Source organism: Erinaceus europaeus, chromosome 18 (genome assembly GCF_950295315.1).
Source record: "Erinaceus europaeus chromosome 18, mEriEur2.1, whole genome shotgun sequence".
In the NCBI taxonomy this organism is placed as follows: Eukaryota; Metazoa; Chordata; class Mammalia; order Eulipotyphla; family Erinaceidae; genus Erinaceus; species Erinaceus europaeus.
In genome coordinates, this window is record NC_080179.1 from 12,593,562 (window position 1) to 12,615,997 (window position 22,436).

At 39.9% G+C, this 22,436-nt stretch overlaps 1 protein-coding gene across 6 annotated transcripts in view; it reads left to right on the top strand.

The window, feature by feature from the left end:
• Positions 1-22,436, top strand: part of CCDC141 (coiled-coil domain containing 141) — a 214,787-nt gene that overhangs the window by 100,680 nt on the left and 91,671 nt on the right. For all 6 annotated transcript variants that reach the window (XM_060177636.1, XM_060177639.1, XM_060177638.1 and 3 more), the window contains one exon: positions 21,493-21,665. In XM_060177636.1, the coding sequence (XP_060033619.1) occupies positions 21,493-21,665 (173 nt within the window). The remainder of the gene's footprint in view (positions 1-21,492; positions 21,666-22,436) is intronic.

The window sequence follows — 22,436 nt, forward strand, 5'->3', positions numbered from 1 at the left end:
TTAAGACACAAGAGTGTTTCTTGCTCAATGTGCCTATTTCCTTACTAAGCTTGACATGAAGTTTGTACCTACAATGAGCAGTAGGTGGCGATGTGAGCAAATGAGGTCTTAAGAGTCTACTGATTCCTTTCATAAGCCAGTTAAAAAATGGGGGGTGGGGGGATGGAGGCAGGAGGTGGCGCAGCTGGTTGAGTGCATATGTTACAATGCACAAGGACTTGGGTTCCAGCCTCCTCAGTCCCCACCTGAAGGGGGAAAGCTTCACAAGTGGTGAAGCTGTGTTGCAGGTATTTCTCTGTCTCCCTCTCTGTCACCTCCTTCCCTCTGGATTTCTGGCTGTCTCTATCCAATAAATAAATAATAATAAAAGATGGTACATTAAAAATGAAGACAGAATCAGGTAACTGAAGACCACGGGATATGTCTACATCCTTCAGAATTATCTATTATCCATGATGAGTCTAATTGCAAAATCACCTAGCAACAAATACAAAAAAGGGTCTACTACCTATATTATAAGATAGTCCTTTTTGAAGAATGTTTTTATTTTGTCTTTATTGGATAAAGACAGAGAAAGGGAAGATAGAGAAGGGGAGAGGAAGAGAGACACCTGCAGCACTGCTTCACCACTTGTGAAGTGTTCCCCCTGTAGGTGGGGACTGGGGGCTTGAACATGGGTCCTTGCACATGCTAATGTGTGTGCTCAACCAGGTATGTCACCACCTGGCCTTTCTCATAGTTCTTTGCAGAAGATTTCCCTCTAATTGCCAAGACTTATCAGGATATGCCTTGAAACATAAGCACACCTCCTATATAGTAACTCATTTTTTAAAAATAATTTATTTCTTTATTGGGGAATTAGTTTTACATTCAACAGTAAATACAATAGTTTGTACATGCATAACATTCCCCAGATTCCCATTTAACAATACAACCCCCACTATGTCATTCATCATCTTTCATGGACCTGTATTCTCCCCACCCACCCACCCACCCACCCCAGAGTCTTTTACTTTGGTGTAATACTCCAATTCCATTTCAGGTTCGACTTGTGTTTTCTTTTCTAATCTTGTTTTTCAACTTTGGCCTGAGAGTGAGATCATCCCATATTCATCCTTCTGTTTCTGACTTATTTCACTCAACATGATTTTTTCAAGGTCCATCCAAGATCGGCTGAAAACGGTGAAGTCACCATTTTTTATAGCTGAGTAGTATTCCATTGTGTATATATACCACAACTTGCTCAGCCACTCATCTGTTGTTGGACACCTGGGTTGCTTCCAGGTTTTGGCTATTACAAATTGTGCTGCCAAGAACATATGTGTACACAGATTTTTTTGGATGGATGTGTTGGGTTCCTTAGGATATATCCCCAGGAGGGGAATTGCAGGGTCATAGGGTAGGTCCATTTCTAGCCTTCTGAGAGTTCTCCAGACTATTCTCCACAGAGGTTGGACCAATTGACATTCCCACCAGCAGTGTAGGAGGGTTCCTTTGACCCCACACCCTCTCCAGCATTTGCTGCTGTTACCTTTTCTGATGTATGACATTCTCACAGGAGTGAAGTGATATCTCATTGTTGTCTTGATTTGCATTTCTCTGACAATCAGAGACTTGGAGCATTTTTTCATGTGTTTCTCAGCCTTTTGGATCTCTTCTGTGGTGAATATTCTGTCCATGTCCTCCCCCGATTTTTGGATGGGGTTATTTGTTGTCTTGTTGAGTCTGGCAAGCTCTTTATATATGTTGGTTATTAAACTCTTATCTGATGTATGGCATGTAAAGATCTTCTCCCATTCTGTGAGGGGTCTCTTGATTTGGGTAGTGGTTTCTTTTGCTGTGAAGAAGCTTTTTAATTTGATGTAGTCCCATAGGTTTATACTTGCCTTAGTCTTCTTTGTAATTGGATTCGTTTCATTGAAAATGTCTTTAAAATTTATGCGGAAAAAAGTTCTGCCAATATTTTCCTCTAAGTATCTGATAGTTTCTGGTCTAACATCCAAGTCCTTAATCCACTTGGAATTTACTTTTGTATTTGGTGAAATACAGTGATTCAGTTTCATTCTTCTGCATGTTTCAACCCATTGTTTCCAACACCATTTGTTGAAGAGACTCTGCATTCCCCATGTAATAGTCTGGGCCCCTTTGTCAAAGATTAGATGTCCATACGTGTGGGGCCTCATTTCTGGGCTCTCAATTCTATTCCACTGGTCAGTGTGTCTGTTCATGTTCCAGTACCAAGCAGTTTTGATGACAATGGCCCTATAATACAGTTTGAGATCTGGGAGTATGATGCCTCTGGTTCTGTTCTTTTTTCTCAAGATTGTTTTGGCAATTCTAGGTCTTTTCTGGTTCCAGATAAACATTTGTAGCATTTTTTCTATTCTCCTAAAAAATGTGCTTGGGATCTTGATGGGGATAGCATTAAATTTGTAGATGGCTCTGGGTAGTATATACATTTTGAAGATGTTAATTCTGCCAACCCATGAGTGTGGAATATCTTTCCACTTCTTTGTGTCTTTTTCAGTTTCCTTAAGTAGTGACTCAATTTTCAGTATACAAGTCTTTCACTTCTTTGGTTAGGTTTACTCCTAGATATTTTATTGTTTTGTTGCTATAGAAAAAGGAACTGATTTCTGGATTTCAATTTCTTCTAACTTAGTGTTTGCATAGAGGAATGCCACTGACTTTTGAATGTTAATTTTATAGCCTGACACCTTACTGTATTGCCTGATGATTTCCAAAAGCTTCTTGCTGGATTCCTTAGGTTTTTCAATGTATACTATCATGTCATCTGAAAATAAGGAGAGTTTGACTTCTTCTCTTCCAATCTGTATGCCTTTAATTCCTTGCTCCTGCCTGATTGCTATGGCAAGAACTTCCAACACTATGTTGAATAGTAATGGTGATAGTGGGCAGCCCTGTCTAGTACCTGATCTGAGGGGAAATGCTTCCAGTTTTTCACCATTGAGTATGATGTTGGCTGTAGGTTTGCTATATATAGACTCCAGTATTTTCAGGAATTTTCCATCTATTCCCATTTTTTGTAGTGTTTTGATCATAAAGTGATGTTGTATTTTGTCAAAGGCTTTCTCTGCATCTATTGATATGACCATGTGGTTTTTGGTCTTGCTTTTGTTGATGTGGTGGATCACATTGATTGATTTACGTATATTCAACCAACCTTGCATGCCTGGGATAAACGCCACTTGGTCATGATGAACAATCTTTTTGATATACTGCTGTATCCGGTTGGCTAGAATTTTGTTCAGTATTTTCGCATCTATGTTCATCAGATATATTGGTCTGTAGTTTTCTTTTTTGGTTGTGTCCCTGTCTGCTTTTGGTATCAGGGTGATGTTGGCTTCATAGAAGCTGGCAGGCAGTATTCCAGTGTCTTCAATCTTCTGGAAGACTTTTAAAAGTAGAGGTATTAGTTCTTCTTTGAAAGTTTTGTAGAATTCATTTGTAAAACCATCCGGTCCAGGACTTTTATTTTTGGGAAGATTTTTGATAACTGTTTCAATTTCATTAGCTGTGATGGGCCTGTTCATGTTATCCACTTCCTCTTTACTTAGTTTTGGAAGTTGGTAGGTATCTAGGAAATCATTCATTTCTTCCAGGTTCTCTAGCTTGGTGGCATATAGTTGTTCATAGAAGCCTCCCATGATATGTTGAATTTCTGCAGTGTCTGTTGTGATATCTCCTCTTTCATTTACTATCCAATTTATTTGGGTCTTCTCCCTTTTTTGTTTTGTGAGTCTGGCTAAAGGTTTGTCAATTTTGTTTACTCTTTCGAAGAACCAACATTTACTTTCATTGATCTTTTGTATGGTTTTCCTATTCTCAATGTTATTTATTTCTGCCCTAACTTTAGTGATTTCTGTCCTTCTGGTTGTTTTAGGATTCCTTTGTTGTTCTTCTTCTAGGTCTTTAAGATGTGCAATCAGGCTGTTTATTTGTGCCTTTTCTTGTTTCCTAATGTGTGCTTGTATAGCTATGAACTTCCCTCTTAGGACTGCTTTAGCTGTGTCCCAAATATTTTGATAGCTTGTGTCTTCATTTTCATTGAACTCACGAAATATTTTGATTTCTTCCTTGATTTCCTCTTTGACCCAGAAGTTGTTAAGAAGTGTACTGTTGAGCTTCCTTCAACTGTTGCTTGTCTGAGAAGGTTTTGATGCTTCCATCTAGTCTGAATGACAGTCTAGCAGGATATAGTATTCTTGGCTGAAAGCCTTTCTCATTGAGCACTCAATAGATATCTTGCCATTCTCTTCTGGCCTGTAGTGTTTGTATGGAGAAGTCTGCTGCTAATCTTATGGGTTTTCCTTTGTAGGTGACTCTTTGTTTTTCTCTTGCAGCCTTGAGGATCCTTTCTTTATCCTTATTCCTTTCCATTCTAAGTATGACATGTCTTGGTGTCTTTAGGTCTGGGTTAATTCTGTTTGGGACCCTCTGGGCTTCTTGAATCTTTATGTCTTTGGTGTTGTCTAGACTAGAGAAATTTTCAGCTATTATGGCCTGGAGAATGCTTTCTTCCTCCCCTTCTCTTTCTTCCTCTGGTAAGCCAATAATGCGTATATTGTTTCTTTTGAAGTCATCCCATAGGACTCTGTTGTTGTTTTCAGCATCTCTTAATCTCTTTTTGAGATCTCTTACTTCTTTTTTAGTTGTCTCTAATTCATCCTCAATCTTGCTAATTCTGTCTTCAGCCTCATTGATTCTATTCTCTCTGCCCTCTACTGCTTTCTGGAGTTCATCTATTTTGTTGCCCTGTTCTGATACTGTTTTAGCTTGTTCAGCTAGTTGCCTTCTTAGCTCAGTGATTTCAGCTTTCAGCTCTTTAATAACCATGAGATTATTAGAATTTTCTTCCATATTCTCATTTGTTGTTCCTGCATTTCTGATTACAATTTTTTCAAATTCTTTACTCACTCCTGTTATTATTTCCTTAGCTAATGTTTGGATGTTGAACTTGTTTTGTGCTTCACCCTCTGGAGGACTTTTAGCTGGACTCTTCTCCTGGTTCGAGTCTCCAATATTTTTTCTTGTTGTTTTAACCATTTTATATATTATGTTATGAGTTCCCTTTATCAGTACTTTTCAAATTATTGGTCACTGTTGCCTGGATTGACTTGTGTCTAAGTAAGTTAATTAAAGGGTTTACAGTGGTGGAAGTTAACAGTTTTTTCAATCCCTGAGTTGGAGCTCAGTGTTGTAAAAGCCTCTTTTTTTTTTCTTCCCTGTAGGCTATGGGAGCCTGAGGGCGTTTTAACTATCAATAGGCTTCTTAGCTTAATCACTGACTCCTGACCAAGAGATAAAGCAGGGTGTGGCAGAGATAAACCAGTGGTTATGCAAAGAGACTTTCACAGCCCCTAAGCTATGCTACCGAGGTATAGGTCTTCTCCTGAGTTTCCCGGTTAGATCTCTGTCCCCTGGTGTCCCTCCCTGTTGCTGCTCCAGATTCTGAGGGTAGTAGCAATGGAGACTCAGAGTTGCACTTGGTGAGTCTCTGGGGAGTCCTCTCCTCCCTTCAGCTCTCCTCTTGTTGGTGGAGCAGACTGGAGGTGGTGTCTCCACTGATAAACTGTCGAACTGTTAGCAGTCACTTAATCTCTCCTTAGACCCCTCTCTCCTCTCTGTCACCAGCCACGCGTGTTTGTACTCACGGGTGATTTACTGGGTTTCTGTGGTCATTCTAGTCCTGTCTTGTTTCGGTCCGGGTGGTCTCCTTTGGTATTCCTAGTTGATCTGGGAGAGGAGAGGAGAGGAGAGGAGAGGAGAGGAGAGGAGAGGAGAGGAGAGGAGAGGAGAGGAGAGGAGAGGAGAGGAGAGGAGAGGAGAGGAGAGGAGAGAAAGGGATCTGCTGCTCGTAGCTCTGCCTCCCTATAGTAACTCATTTTAACCCCTCACAATTTTCATTCATGATTACAAATTATTTCACGTATTATATTTCTAGCATGCTCACTCATTGCTCACCCTAAATATTAATGGTTTAGGCAATGCAGTTTAAAATCAGAGATAAATCTATAAAGTATTTGGAGAGAAGCAGCTAGGGAAATAATTCAGCTGGTAGAGAATTGAATTAGCATGCCTGAGACTCCTGATTCAGTGCTCAGTACCACATATACCAGAAGTGCTGGCCTGTTTGTCTCATGTGAAATTTTCTCTCTCATAAGTACTCAATAATTTAAAACTGTTTGAGAAGCATAACTGCATATGTTTGTATTTATATACCAGTAATGGTTGAATTTTTTAAATATTTTTATTTATTTAATCAAGAGGGTAGGGGAGATAGAAAGAAAGAGAGACACCTGCAGACCTGCTTCACCACTTGTGAAGCTTTCCCCCTGCAGGTGGGGTCTGGGGGCTTGAACCTGGGTCCTTGAGCACTGTAACATGTGCGCTCAACCAGGTGCGCCACCACCTGGTCCCCTTAATGGTTGAATTTAAAGCTATAAACCATGGCTGAAGGGTCATAAACTTAGATAGTCTTTACTTCCCATTCCAGGGTGTATGTTTTCACTGAGGGAAGTAAGTAGACACTGAGGTTAAGTCCATAAGGTACAGTTTTCGGGTGGCCAGTGTAAATGAAAAATTAAAGCCAAAGTTTGGTCAGCTGGAGGAACACCAAAGTCAGTTTGAAATATGACGTTTGCTATTATTCCTGTAGTTCCTGCTATCTCTGTTGAAAATTGAACATTTTTTTAAGGTCACATTGCTTTTTTCAAATACTTACTGTGATGGAAAAAGAAAACAGTAATGCCCAAAGCAAAATTATGATTTCAGACAAAAATAAAATTGTTAATCATGGAGTTTGGTACATTTTTTTTAAAATTCATGTATCCACTATGCTGACATTTTCACATAGATATTTTTAACCCAGATGTGAAAAAAATTTAATTTAAATGACTTTTCAGATGTAAATTGTAATAGAAGAAACCATTCCTGGTACAGAATGCAAAATATAGTCCAGAAGGAATTTCTTGAGGTGATAGGAATAAGTTCAAGAAAATAAAGTAATTATTAGACTGGTGAAATAGCTTACTTGGAGTGCATGACCCCACCTTTAAGAATGACCTGAAAGTTTGAGTGCTGTGCTCCCTTCCCCCATCTCTCTGCCTTGCTGCCTCTTTCTCCATCTAAACATAAAATAAAATAATTGTTATTAGACATCAAGGAACATGTAGTTACTTTCAGTGTTTTAATTCTTAAGCACCTGTCTCTGACTTCTCTTTTCCAAAACAGCATTTTCTCTTAGAACTAAAGCAACCTGCTTTCACTGTCCCCTTTTTTCCTCAGGTGTATTCAGTTAATCCATTGCCTCTCTACTGTTGTCATGCATCACACGGATACTTGAGCTAAAGTGATGAAAGATACACTCCTTGCCTTCGAGACTCTTTCAGTCTAGTTAGAGGAGATGCCAGGAAATGGAGGTGTGGTGGTGCTGTGGGAAGTCATGATGGAATAATCCCAGAGCACTGGGGAGCTCAGAAGAGAGTCGAGTCTCTCAACCTGTCTGAAGGGAAATGTGTCAAGGAAGCCTCCTTTAGGGGAGGTGACTCCTGAACTAAATTTGGAACATTTGGAGCAAGAAAGGATGGGGGATTGAATGAAACAAAAGTTGAGGGACTTTAGTTAATTCAATTTGCCAGGCGTGTAGGATGTTGGTTCCACATAAGGAGAAACAAAAGCAGTAGAAACTAGGCAGAGTCAGCAATAGTCTTGGATAGCATTTTTTTTTCTTTTTCTTTCTTTCTTTCTTTTTTTTTTTTATTTAAGAAAGGATCAATTAACAAAACCATAAGGTAGGAAGGGTACAACTCCACACAATTCCCACCACCCAATCTCCATAACCCACCCCCTCCCCTGATAGCTTTCCCATTCTCTATCCCTCTGGGAGCATGGACCCAGGGTCATTGAGGGTTGCAGAAGGTAGAAGGTCTGGCTTCTGTAATTGCTTCCCCACTGAACATGGGCATTGACTGGTCGGTCCATACTCCCAGTTTGCCTCTCTCTTTCCCTAGTAGGGTGTGTCTCTGGGGAAGCTGAGCTCCAGGACACATTGGTGGGGTCTTCAATCCAGGGAAACCTGGCCAGCATCCTGGTGGCATCTGGAACCTGGTGATTGAAAAGAGAGTTAACAAAGGAAGCCAAACAAATTGTTGAGTAATCATGGGCCCAAAGCTTGGAATAGTGGAGAGGAAGTGTTAGGGGGGTACTCACTGCAAACTCTAGTGTACTTCTGCTTTCAGGTATGTATTTTGCAGTAGTTTATAGATACGTGTGAACATAAGCTCTCTCTCACAGAAACTGGTGTATATCTAGGTTATGGGACTTTGTTAGAAAGTGAACCACCTGAGATGAAATTAGAGTGTACTATAAAAGGAAAGGTCTCACCCGAGTCATGAAGCTGAAGGGTTGTCATTCCACACGTGAAGTCTCTGGACACAGTCTGAGGTGAAGCATGTTGAGGTGGTAATCGTTGCGTTGGTTAGGTTGTGATCGGTGGATGCAATATTATTTGGTATGGATTGGGAGAGGCATACGGGAAAGTGGGCCCTATCCAAGGGTTCCAGGACTGGGGGAAGTAGGGGCTCTATAGTGGAGATGTGAGGTTCCTGCTGTCTTAGGGTTCAAAAAGACAATTGATAGTTAATGTTATCATCACATTATTAGCATTTTAAGAACTTTTTAGACTATGCTCAGCACAGCCATAAGTCTGCAGAAGCATATAAGGCAAACATAAACGTGGAAGCAGGTGATATAATAGTCACTCTCCTTTTGAATTGCCTCTGAAAGAATGCTTTAGAAACCTTTGGTTTTGGAATCAAGAACAGACTGTTTAAATCACAGAAAATATAAGTATGGCTAAATTATTATAAAATTATTAATGGACATAATTGAAAATAATTGAAGCCTAGAAATAGTTTCATCATTTTAACTTTTCTCATGAGTCCATGACTCAGTCCATATTTAATAATCTTGTGATAAATATATTCAGTTTTATTCTCACCCACTCCTGAGTGTCTTGCGCAGTAATCAACGGACATCTTAGTCAGGAGTGTATTATCTGACTACCCTGCCATACACAATGTCAGATGCTTGAAGCTCATCCTTCCTCCCTTCCTCCCTTCCTTCCTTCCTTCCTTCCTTCCTTCCTTCCTTCCTTCCTTCCTTCCTTTTTCTTTATTTTTTTTCTGCCTCCAGGTTTATTGCTGGGGCTCGGTACCTGCATTATGAATCCACTGCTCCTGGAGGCTATTTTCCCCCCAATAGTACATTTTATTACACCGGCTTCCTTAATCTGTCTTAAGTATCACCACTTCAGAAGAAGCCATCATCTTTCACTTGATCATTAGTAATCACCTTCTACTTGATTTTTTTTTTTTTTGCCTCCAGGGTTATTGCTGGGGCTCGGTGCCTGCACCACGAATCCACTGCTCCCGGAGGCCATTTTTTCCCCTTCTGTTGCCTTTTTTTTTTTAATCGTTGTGGTTATTGATGTCATTGTTGTTGGACAGGACAGAAAGAAATGGAGAGAGGTGGGGTAGACAGAGAGGGGGAGAGAAAAACACCTGCAGACCTGCTTGTGAAGTGATCCACCTGCAGGTGGGGAGCCGGGGGCTCGAACCAGGATCCTTACACCAGTCCTTGCGCTTAACCGGCTGTTCTACTGCCCGACCCTTTTGTAGTTCTTTCTTAATAAATATATTCTTTCTTGTTTTAGAGGACTTTCTGGATAGATCTAATTTTCCTTGCTAAATTTAAATGCCTCGAGATAGCTCATTATGTTAGATTATATGATTTGCATGTTCCAGTGTTCGGGCTCTGTGTCTGACTCTGCAATATGCCAGAGCTGAGTATTGCTCTGGTCTCTTTTGTTCACAAAACTAAGTAAATAAAATAATTATTTGTCATTATTGAGGGTCATAAGTCTGTACTTTAACTTTGTGTTCAGCAGTAACCTAATGGTGCTTTTCCGGATAGTAACTTCATAGTAAGTAGTTGAGTGATTAAAAGCAATGAAGTATTAGAAACTATGGAGTTCCAAGGCCAATGTTACTTTGTTCAGAAGAGATTATATTTACCCACAGTAATTGGGATCAGATATTTTTTTAAATAGGTAAATCACATTCTTAGAAGATGAGCACAATTTTCAAGCTCAGTCTGTGTCCTAAGAAGACAGTTTTTTTTTCTTTTCTTTTCCCTCCAGGGTTATTGCTGGGCTCAGTGCCTGCACCACGAATCCACTGCTCCTGGAGGCCATTTTTTTTCCCCCTTTTGTTGCCCTTGTTGTTGTAGCCTCGTTGTGGTTATTATTATTGCCATTGTTGATGTTGTTCGTTGTTGGATAGGACAGAGAGAAACGGAGAAAGGAGGGGAAGACAGAGAAGGGGAGAGAAAGATAGACACCTGCAGACCTGCTTCACTGCTTGTGAACGACTCCCCTGAGGTGGGGAGCCGGGGGCTCGAACTGGGATCCTTATGCCGGTCCTTGTGCTTTGCGCCACATGCGCTTAACCCACTGCGCCACCGCCCAACCCCCTAGAAGACAGTTTTGTGTAGAGAAATTTGTCGTCACATATCATGTTCTCTGAGACATCTCAAATAAGCACTGTTATTTCTTATTTCTCCCTGTAGCATTTGTCTGTATCCTTTGGAGAGAGATTATGTCTTGGTCATCTTTGTATATTGCCTAGTGTTCAGAAACTGTGCAGAATGAATAAATGTTTGGCCGTGTGACAAATCAACTGACAGTTTGAGCTCCAGTTTCCTTTTCTATAATAACCCTGACAATCCATATCTACTTCAGAAAATATTCAGTAACAAAGCCTTTGACAGTTTGTGTATAAAACCCATGTAGAAGGGAGAATTGGAATGTAAATAGATAAATGTTCGGTGGACTGTTCAGTGAATATTTAGGAACATTAGCTAGAATGACACTATTCTAGACCAATACAATGGGTTCTGGAATTGGACTACATGTTTATGAATCTTCGTCTCTGACCTGGGGCAGTTACTTAAATTTCTTATGCATCTAGATTCTTCTGTAAAATAGAAATGGCGGTTCTGTGTTCCTCACAGAGTCACTGCGTTAAATGAAGGAACATGTAACTAGTGCATAGAGCAGCTAAGCACCCACCAAATGCTAGCCATTGCTTTTCATTACATGTATGCATTTGCTACTGCCTTTCTACTCCATCAAAACTTAAATATATTTGGTGATTTTCATTTCACTAATACATAGCAGTACTCATGCTTCACAAATTTCAATACATTTTTGGTGAATTAATGACAAAGCTGTCTTGTACACTGTAAATGCATATTTCATTAATTAATACTCCCAAGCTCATCCTAAAGCTATTTAAACCAATTTAAGTAAGAATGCAGAGACTATCAGCAGAGCATCTCTGACTAAACTTCTACTTCTAGGTGTAGTTTATCCATTCTAAGGTGGATTTATCTCAGGAAAAGTAAGAGATGATCAACACATAGACTTCCTTCATCCTCTTTTGATGAGACACTTTGGATCTATGCCATTTTTCAGTGCAAAGTGCCTTCTTTTCCAGTCTGTTTACAGTTGTTCAGGTCACAAGGTAAACATTTATTTTGGGTTTTGATTTTAAACATCTTTCATTAACACCATTAAACCAGGTGTAATCCTTGAACAGGGAGGTAATTCTGGGGGTCTGATGGCAACTTCTGGAAGCAAAAAATAAACAGGAGTACAGGTTGGGGGCAGCAAATTTTGGAAGCTGCAAATCCCATCACCCACTGCCTCTGACTTTTGTGGCATTTGGAAGGTTGGGCAGGAACTTAATTAAAAGTCAGTTTGTCACATAGGGAAATATCAGAGGCTTCTCAGGTGATGTCTAGGAAAGAAAACTACATCTTTGGTCTTTATAAATACTAAGTGAAGCTTCAGACTGTGTCCAGAGATGTCAGACATGGAATGTCAACCCTTCACCCTCATTACTTGGATGAGACCTTTCCTTTCATAGTATTCTCTAATTCCATTCCAGGAGGTTCACTTCCTAACAAAGTCCCAAAACCTAGATATAGACCAGGTCCCATAAGATAGAGCATATGTTCACATGTATCCATAAATTAGGGCAAAATATATACCTGAAAGCAAAAATGCACAATAGTCTGAGTCAGTATAAAGTTCATAATGAAACAGTATCTACTTAAATTTAGATACCCTCCTCACCTACTTCCTATTACAGTTCTCTCACTCCAAAGCTAATCTCATCAAAGCAAGGACTGCAAAGGCTGAATAAGGGCAAGAGACTGGCACACTTTAATGATGACTCTTTAGTCATCAGGCCACCCCATCAGCTGGGGCCCCAATTGGGGAGTCCTAAAATACCCAAACAGACATGATGGGCCTAGACCTTGAATAAATCCCTCTCTCCATTGTTACCGGTCATCTCTATCAGGAACAACACAATAGACCCCTTTGTGGGCCCCCATAGGACCTTACACTCAACTTGGATCAACAATGGTAGAGAATGTTCCATCCTCCAGAGGGGGGCTGGACAATATACTCTATGCTTCACCTGAGAAAGATGGGTCCTGATATTAGGGCAGCTTGGAGCATTCCTACTTTTGACCACGGAATGTGAGCTCAGATCTACAGGGATGCAGAGGTCACATAGGCTTCTAAGCTACTTATGGGCCCCAGATCACATCAAATTGATGGGGTTTACAGTCAACAATATTTATACTACAACTTTCCCATATTTGGAAGCTACTTTCTTCCCTGATCCAGCTTTCTGGTCCTTCTGCCAGCCATGCCATCATCTCCCCATATAATAATTAGGATCCACCTGCATATCAGATTTCAGGCTCAGGCAAAACAAACAAAACATTAGTATAGCCACAGGCTCTTTGGAATATAACTAAAATATGCCTACTAGCTATCTAACAACTTGTAAAAGAGAATGCTACAAGAAGTACAGTGCATGAATGATGACGCTTGCTTAACCCAACTCTTCATCTGCACTCTTCCAGCCTTTAGGTCCATGATTGGTTAACAATTTGTTTGGCTTTGTATGTTAACTCCCTTTTCGACCACCAGGTTCCAGATGCTAGCAGGATGCCAAACAGACTTCCCTGGACAGACAACCCCACCAATATGTCTTGGAGCTCTGCATCCCCCAGAGCCCTTCCTCACTAGGGAAAGAGAGAGGCAGGCTGGGAGGATGGATCGACCTGTCATCACCCATGTTCATTCAGCGGGGAAGCAATTACAGAAGCCAGACCTTCAGCCTTCTGCATCCCACAAGGATCTTGGGTCCATACTCCCAGAGGGTTAAATAACAGGAAAGCTATCAGGAGAGGGGATGGGATACAGAGTTCTGGTGGTGGGAATTGTGTGAAGTTGTACCCCTCTTGTCCTATCGTTTAGTCAGTGTTTCCTTTTTATAAATAAAAAATTTAAAAAAATCATAAACAGGAGCCAAAAAGAAAAAAAAAAGAGAAGGAAACACCTGAGTCTCCATACATAGTGGAAACTAAATTGAGTTTTGTGTTCTTGGTAGGTATAACAGCTCCAACCACACTGTTACCCAACTCTGAGACATATAAAGGAAAATTCTCAAGGTTCTGCACTCTTTAGTTGTTATATTTTATACTGATTTTTTATTTCCAGTTAATGGAATAGCACATAGTATTTTTTTACAACTTATGAAACAGAATGCTACAAGAAGTACACTGCATGAATGATGACGCTTGCTTAACCCAATGATCTCATAGATAATTCTAAGAAGAATAAAATGTGCCATATCTTGATAGCATCTCTTTTTTACTGTCAGTGTTCACATTTTATTTTTTAATTAGTGATTTCAAAATTACAAAATAAAGGGGTAAAATTCCACATTGTTCCCACCACCAGAGTTCTGGGCCCACATTCCCTCCATTGGAAACTGCAGTGATTCTCCCAAGGTTCCAGGTATGGGTGGACTATTATTTATTTCTTTTTTTATTGCAGAGTAATATTTTTTCTTAATTTTTTTGTTTATAAAAAGGAAACATTGACAAAACCATAAGAGGGGTACTACTCCATACAATTCCCACCATCAGAACTCCGTATCCCACCCCCTCCCCTGATATCTTTCCTATTCTTTATCCCTCTGGGAGTATGGACCCAGGGTCATTACAGGGTGCAGAAGGTGGAAGGTCTGGCTTCTGTAATTGCTTCCCCACTGAATATGGACATTGGCAGGTTGATCCATACTCCCAGCCTGTCTCTCTCTTTCCCTAGTGGGACAGGGTTCTGGGGAAGCAGGGCTCCAGGAGAGATTCATGGGGTCATCTGTCCGGGGAAATCTAGTTGGCCTCATGGTAGCATCTGGAACCTGGTGGCTGAAAAGAGAGTTAACATATAAAGCCAAACAAGTTCTTGACTAATCATGAACCTAAAAGCTGGAATAGTGCAGATGAATTGGGGGTGTGTGTCTCTGTTTTATAGATAGCTAATAGGCCTATTTTAGTTATATTCCAAAGGGCCCATGACTATACTAGTTTTTTCTTTTCTCCCTGAGCCTGAAATCTGATATGCAGGTGGAGCCAAGTTATTGTCTGGGGAGATGATGTCATGGCTGGAAAAAGGACCAGAAATCTGGATCAAGGAAGAGAGTAGCTCCCAAATATGGGAAAGTTGTATAAATATTGTTGATTGTAAATCTCTTCAATTTGATATGATCTAGGTAGGGCCCATAATTAGCTTAGGAGCCTATGTGACCTCTGCATCCCTGTAGATCTGAGCTCACATTCTGTGGTCATGTGTAGGAACATTCCAAGCTGCCCCAATTTCAGGACCCATCTTTCTCAGGTGGAGCATAGAGTATATTGACCATCCTCCCTTTGGACAATGGAACATTCTTTACCATTGTTGATCTAAATTGAGGGCAAGGTCCTATGGGGGCCCACAAAGGGGTCTGTTGTGTTGTTCCTGATAGAGATGACCAGTAACTTTGGGGAGATGGATTTATTTGAGGTCTAGGCCCATTATGTCTATTTGGGAATCTCAGGACTCCCCGATTAGTGGCCCAGCTGGTGGGGTGGCCTGACAGTGACAGAGTCATCATTAAAGTATGCCAGTCTCTTGCCCTTATTCAGCTTTTGCCAGACTATCATTTTTCTATTTCTTTATTGGGGAATTAATATTTTACATTCAACAGTAAATTCAATAGTTTGTACAGTCATAACATTTCCCTGTTTTCCATATAACAATACAACCCCCACTAGGTCCAAGAAGGATGACGGACTATCATTTCTATGTCTGTCTGTCTGTCTGTCTATCTTTCATCAATCTTTTCCCATTTTTTTCTGTGGTCCTTTTCTTCCAGTTAAGTCACAGCTACTCCTATTGCTAATTCTGAATACCTTCAGAATTTTTTCCTCTACTCTCTCTGGGTCCTGATGCAATTGGGATTCAGAGTCCTCTAGTCATCCTCTGTTAACATTTCTCCCCCTTTGGGAATGTGGATCAAAATTCTTTTTTGGCATGCAGAAGGTAGGAGGTCTGGCTTCTGTAATTGTTTCTCCTCTGGACATGGGCACTGGCAGGCCTATCCCCATCCCCGGCTTATTTCTGTCTTTCCCTAGTGGAGTAGGGCACTGGAGAGATGAGGTTCCAGAACACAAAGGTGAGGTCATTTACCTGTGGAGCTCAAGATGGAGCATATGCAACTTACTGTCTGGAAGGCAGTAATTTATGAGGCAGGACAAACTGTTTAATAGTTAGGAATGAGAAAGTAGGAATAGAGGATTAGAGAATATGGAATTTTAGAATGGTAAGAAGCTAGAAAGTCTATTGTAGGTATGTTCTTGGGGCCCATGATTTTAGTGACTTTTGCCCGAGATTGTTAGTTAACATGTAGGTGGGCTAGAAATATTGTCTGTGAAGATGTAGGCAGAGCTGAGAATAGGGAGAGAAAACCTGATTAGGGCAGATAGCAGCTCCTAAACTTGAAGAAAAATCTATAAATGCAATTGACTGTTTACCCCATGTAAACAGTCTGACCCTGGCCCCATGTATAAAGCACAGGAGCCTATATAACCTCCTAGACCCTGCCAGTCTTAGCTTGATGTCCATGACCACAGCTGGGAACATTCTAGGATGCACTGATTTCAGGACCTTTTTTCCTCTAGTGGCAGAGTTGGCTGACCCAGCCTCCCTTTGGAGAGTGGGGTAGTCCCTAGCATTGCTATTTTATAGTGAGAGCAAGGTTCTGGAGAGGCCGACAAGAAGGCTTTTTATGATGTTCCTGATGAAAGTGATCAGTGATGATGGAGACAGGGGTCTGTCAGAGGTCTAGGCCCATAGTATTGACAGGGGAATCCTAGTATATCCTGATTTGGAGCTCAGGTGATGGGGTGATCTGCTAGTAACCAAGCCACTCTCTTGTCCTCTTCCAGTTTTTGTGGTCCCTTTATCTGATGAGCTTGGTATTCTCTCTGCTGTTAAAGCATTGAGCATCATTTGTTGTATTCAATTTGGTCAGTCAAGTGTGGTCTCAAGTTGGGGAGGAAACACCCCTAGGACTTTAGTATGTTGTAATTTTGCCTCGAGTTTTACTGCAGTTACTTGTTTGATGACTCTAATAAAGGTTGTCACAGAGACAGTAATTGTCCTTTAGTTGATATCTATCTATCTATCTATCTATCTATCTATCTATCTATCTATCTAAGTATGTCTCTTGTCCAGTTGTATACTTTTCCCCCTTCTAATAGCATATCTATTTAATTTTGCATTTTCCTTAGGATCTTATACTTAAGAGAAAAAGAAAATATTGTTAGCATCATAAAGAAGAAAACCCATGCAACTCTCCTCAGTCTTTTCTAACCCCGGGCCAAATAAAAAACTTATTCAACTCCTCATCTGCCTAGAAACTGACTGAGTAGTGCCATAAAAATAGTCAAGAAAAACTAGACCTCAGAAGGAACAGTATTTTACTTCTGTTTATATGCTAGTATTTTTTTTCTAGTCCAGCCATAAAAACTTTAATTGACTAGAATACATGAAGCTTGAAGAAAGAGCAATACAAAAAAAAAAAAAAAAAATCAAAGGCTGCAGCCAAGAGGTAGCTCCCTTGGTGGGGCACGTACTTTATCATGTCGCCAAGGCCCTGTTTCACATGGCACTTTGGGAGCGTCATGGTGGTATGAAGAAAAGCCTCAGGAATGGTGGCGAGTTGCTGTGATGCCTCTGTCCCTTTATCCTCCCTTCTCTATACATCTGAAATAATATTTAAGTCCACCCAGGAATGGTGTAATAATGCACGCTAAAGGTCAAGGATCTGACAAAATTTAAGAACAAAAGAAGAAAGGAAGAAAAGAACAGCTGAGGGGGAAGTACTTAGTCCCAGGAGGGGGGAGTATAGTGTTCTTGCCATAAATAAACTATTCTATACTGTCTGTATAACAAAGAGATTCTTTCCAGACTGAATTCAGTGTCTCAGGTCCCATAAGGAGACAGCAAATACAAAAGCACTCAGTTCTTCTTTGGGGGGTAGATTAAGTGAAAGCAATGATACTTAGATCATTTCTGAAATTGGCAGAAGGATTCCTCATTGATTCTCCGTGGAAATAATTTTGCATATAATTTGAAAATTGCACACAGTATAATCTTGGAAAAGGCCTTCTTAAAATTAAGGCTTGGTGCATGATAGTGCAGGAGGACCTGGGCTGGGAGTGTAAGAGTGTTTTGCAGAAAATTGAGAAATTTTTACCCATGTATCATCAAGTGTTTACTATAAACCATCAATCTCCCTAGTAAAAAAAAGAAGAAGAAGAAGAAGAAGAAGAAGAAGAAGAAGAGGAAGAAGAAGAAGGAGAAATGTACCTACTTCTCTGTCTACACAGTATTCCCCATTAAGGTTAAAGTCGGGTTAGGTATAAGGTGTGAGCTTGTTCATACAGCGTCCTTTCCATCCTTCTGTTAGTAGGAGTTCTGCAGATAAAGTCTCCCCTAGTTCTTATTAGTGATTTAATAATGGGTCTGTGAGACGACAGAGGTTAAGTTCCCTACTTTACCCAACACCAAAGTTCTGTGACACTCTCCACCCCTCCTCTCATCATAATTCTAACAAAGTCTTAAGACAATGATTTTTTTCATTGTGTAAACTAATATGTTTTAGTGCCCTATGTTCCACATATGAGATAAATCATTCGACATTTGTCTTTCTCCTTACTCCCCTAAGCATAATCACCTTGAGCTCCACCTGTTCGGTCCTAAAGGATACAGTATCATTTTTTTAAACTTGTAGACTAGTATTCCATTGAATATGTCCCAGAACTTCTTCCTGTCATCTGTCAGTGGACATTTAGGTTGATTCCACTTTTTGAAATCTGTGAATAAAATCATTACGGATATAAGGGTGTATATATATTCCTTCAAATTAGTGTTTTAATGTCCTTTGGATATATGTTTAGGAGTGATATCACAGAATTATAAAGTAAAATTGTTTAAGGACTCTCCATACTGTTTTTTGAAAGGGCTATACCAATTGCTAATATAGTTTACAAGCTAATGAAAGAATGAAATCATTCACCTTCTTTTTACTGCCAGAAATCTATTATATTTGATGTATAAAACTATTTGGAAATAAATGCTTTCCTGTCACTAATTTTTTGAGAAAAAGCTCTGTAAAGCTTGATTATTTTGATTCTTTTTAAAAAATATATTCATAAAATGGAAACACTGACAAAACCATAGGGTAAGGGGTACAATTCCCACCACCAGAACTCCATATCTCATCCCCTCCCCTGTTAGATTTCCTATTCTTTAACCCTCTAGGAGTATGGACTCAGGGTCATTATTGGGTGCAGAAGGTGGAAGGTCTGGCTTCTGTAATTGCTTCCCCGCTGAACATGGGCGTTGACAGGTGGATCCATACTCCTAGCTTGTCTCTCTCTCTCCCTAGTGGGGTGGGGCTCTGAGGAAGCAGAGCTCCAGGACACATTGGTTGACTTGTCTGTCCAGGGAAGTCTGGTTGGCATCATGGTAGCATGTGGAACCTGGTGGCTGAAAAGAGAGTTAACATATAAAGCCATACAAACTGTTGATTAATCATGAACCTAAAGGCTGGAATATTGCAGGTGAAGATTTGGGGTCTCCATTTTGGAAATAGCTAGTAAGTCTATTTTAGGTATATTCCAAAGGGCCCATGACTTTATTAGTTTTGGCCTGAGCCTGACATCTGATATGTAGGTGGACCCAAGTTATTGTCTGGGGAGATGGTGTCATGGGAGGAAAAAGGGCTAGAAAGCTGGATCAGGGAAGAGAGTAGCTCCCAAATATGGGAAAAGTGTATAAATATTGTTGGCTGTAAACACCTATCGATTTGATCTGGGGCCCATATTCAGCTTAGGAGCTTATGTAACTTCTACATCCCTGTAGGTTCGAACTTGCATTCTGTGGTCATCAGTAGGAACATTCAGAGTTGCACCAATTTCAAGGCCCATCTTCTTCAGGTAGTAGGCAGAGTATGTTATCCAATCCCCCTTCAGACTATTTTGATTCTTATTTATGGAGCACATGGTCCTTAATCTAGCACCTCCTCCTTCTTGTGAATGTCCACCCTTCCACTTATTCCCATGCTGTTAGGAAATAATAGTTCCGTGACAGCATTTGGTAACGGGTGGAATCACATCACTTGCACACTTTATGTACAAGGGAGTTTAGAACCTAAATCCTAAGAAGATGACCCCAATGCAAGGAAATATAAGAGGAGCAATCATTCTGTGGGCCCACCAGAAGGCAGGTCCACCTGGATGATTGACAGGCAACAGGTGGGCACATTCTCTTCAGTAACTTGTGCTTCCTATCAGTCAAGATTCAGAATATGGTCAAAAATGTTATCTAAGTACTTATTATATGTTCACAATAGTTCTAGTTACTTTCATATTTTTATTCTTTACTTCTCCCAAATCAAACAAACATGATATTTATAAAAGTTATAATGACTTAATGTTAAATATGTTGAAGTTAAACTTATAAGCAATGAAAAGTATTTTGAAGTACTTCTATTTTTTGCCTTATTTAGACTAGGATTACCTTACAGGAAGATAAAAGTGAGAAAGGAAAACACACACACACACACACACACACACACACACACACACACACACACACACACACCTTCATTTCCTTTATCTCTTCATTTTGTCTTAATGATTCTCATCCCTGAACGTGACTATGTGACTATGTAACTATGTATTACTATAAACGTTACTTCACATAAATTAAACTTAGAGCATGGCCAATGACTACACGATAATTTATACTAAATTAGATTTTTGCTTTAGGTACTGACTTTAAAACCAACCTTGCTTCTCAGTTCTCTCATGTCTCAGTGGCATCAGACCCACGAGACCATCTGTTCTTAATTATCAAGAACCTTCTGTGGGCTCTTCCTACTCTGTTCTGGTGGAGCCCTCTCAAACTCATTGGACTCCAAGTCGCAAGCCAGGATGGCTGGACTTTAAGGACCCTGCTGACTGGTTTTGTAAGGCTAGCTGTGGTAAAACTGTTCTTTAGACTGGAGAGGAACATCTTGTAAGGTAGTTTCTTCCAACAGTACAGAAAGTTCAGAAGGTGGGAGCTCGTTTGCTGTTCAGCTTTTCTACAGTTTACCTAATGGTTCTCTTTCTTTCAGCCCATCTCTCCAGGATGGTCTATCAGGAAAACTATGAAGACCATAGAATTCTGTTTTCTGTCTTATTCCCTCTGATTACCCTGGTTATCTTTTTCTCTGTGTGCTTGATTCCCTATGCCAATTTTTTGATCTGATAAGGAAAATGAATTCTAAAATCAACTCTCAAGAGGAGTTTGGTTTGTAAGGCTATGCTTTTTTAAATACATAATTCTGTTTTGTCTGTTTGAAACTAAATGTGACATGGATCTTGGCTTAGGTACTGCTTCAGAACCAAATGCTAATATTTTCTGGAGACAGATGTTGGGAATATAGTAGGGGAAAGCAAGGATCATAAGCATGGTAGTAGTTTCTTGAATATTTCAATTAGTAGTTCAGGTTCAAGGTGAAATTTAATGGGAAATTTTCTCTTAAGAATGTTACAGGAACATTCAAGTTATGAAAAAGTGTATAATATTTTAAAATATCCATTTACATGTATATATCCATATACATCTATTTCATGTATATAGTACAGAATGTGCAAAAAATAAACTTGACTCTCCAAGTTCTAGATAGCCATAGCTGTATATGGAGACATTCTCATTGAAAACCTGTTTTGGCAATTTTACGATGCTGACATTTATGCTAAACTAAACAGGATCAATTTCCCCAATGGAATTTTAAAACTCTACAATTATTTCTAAGACTAAGATTTTTGTTTGCTAATACTAAACTAATAAACAGAGTGGCCTGATTTAAACTCTAGTGTTTTTTTGTACACGTTGATGTAGATTTTCAAGCAGAAAAACAGAAAATGAAAATGTGTTTTCTATGACAGGCATTTGAGGTACTTGGAAGAGTTGAAGCTTACCTTAAGCTCCTTAAATCAGAAGGTTTAAGTCTGCCTGTCTTGGCAGTAAGGCATGAAGAATTACATAGAGAAATTAAAGACTGCACTGCTGATGCTTTGCAAAAGGGACGCGCCTTAATCAGCCAAGTCGACTCCTGCAGGTGAGTCAAGTCTGTTTCTTCATCAGTTTAACAAGCTTTTTCACAGTTTCCACAATCTGTTTAAAAAAAAAAAAAAGACTTTTTAACAAGCAAGCAAGATTCTTTTTTTTTCCCCTTTTGCTTCTAATGGTTTGTAGCATTATAAAATAACTCAGAAAGATCTACTAAAATGTGGTCAACAATTGATTATGAACACAGCATTCATTGTTTATCCAGAGCCGAGGCTATATCATAAGCTAAGCTTTCTGTCTATGAGTTCCTGAAGAGGGGATAAGGGAAAGAGAGGATAAGAAAAAGTTCAAGGTTGCAGAAGGTAGAAGGTCTGGCTTCTGTAATTGCTTCCCCGATGAACATGGGATAGAGAATGGGAAAGCTATCAGGGCAGGGGGTGGGATATGGAGATTGGGTGGTGGGAATTGTGTGGAGTTGTGCCCCTCCTACCCTATGGTTTTGTTAATTAATCCTTTCTTAAATAAAAAAAAATTTTAAAAAGACAAAAATTAAAAAAAAATAAATAAAAAGTTCAAGGAAAAAACCGTTTTATCACTCAGTATTTCTCATGTCTTAACATCGCCATCAGGACTTTATCTTTTTAAATCCTTTTAATTCATGAGCCGAAAATGGATGCAGTTCTTCTTTATCTTTCTAGAAATAAATAAACGAAGGGGGCTAAGCCATGGTGCGCCCAGTTACGTGCTGCCAAGAGCAAGGACCCAGGCTCTGTGTGCTTTCCACCTGCGGGGGGTCTGCTTCATGATTGGTGAAGCAGGT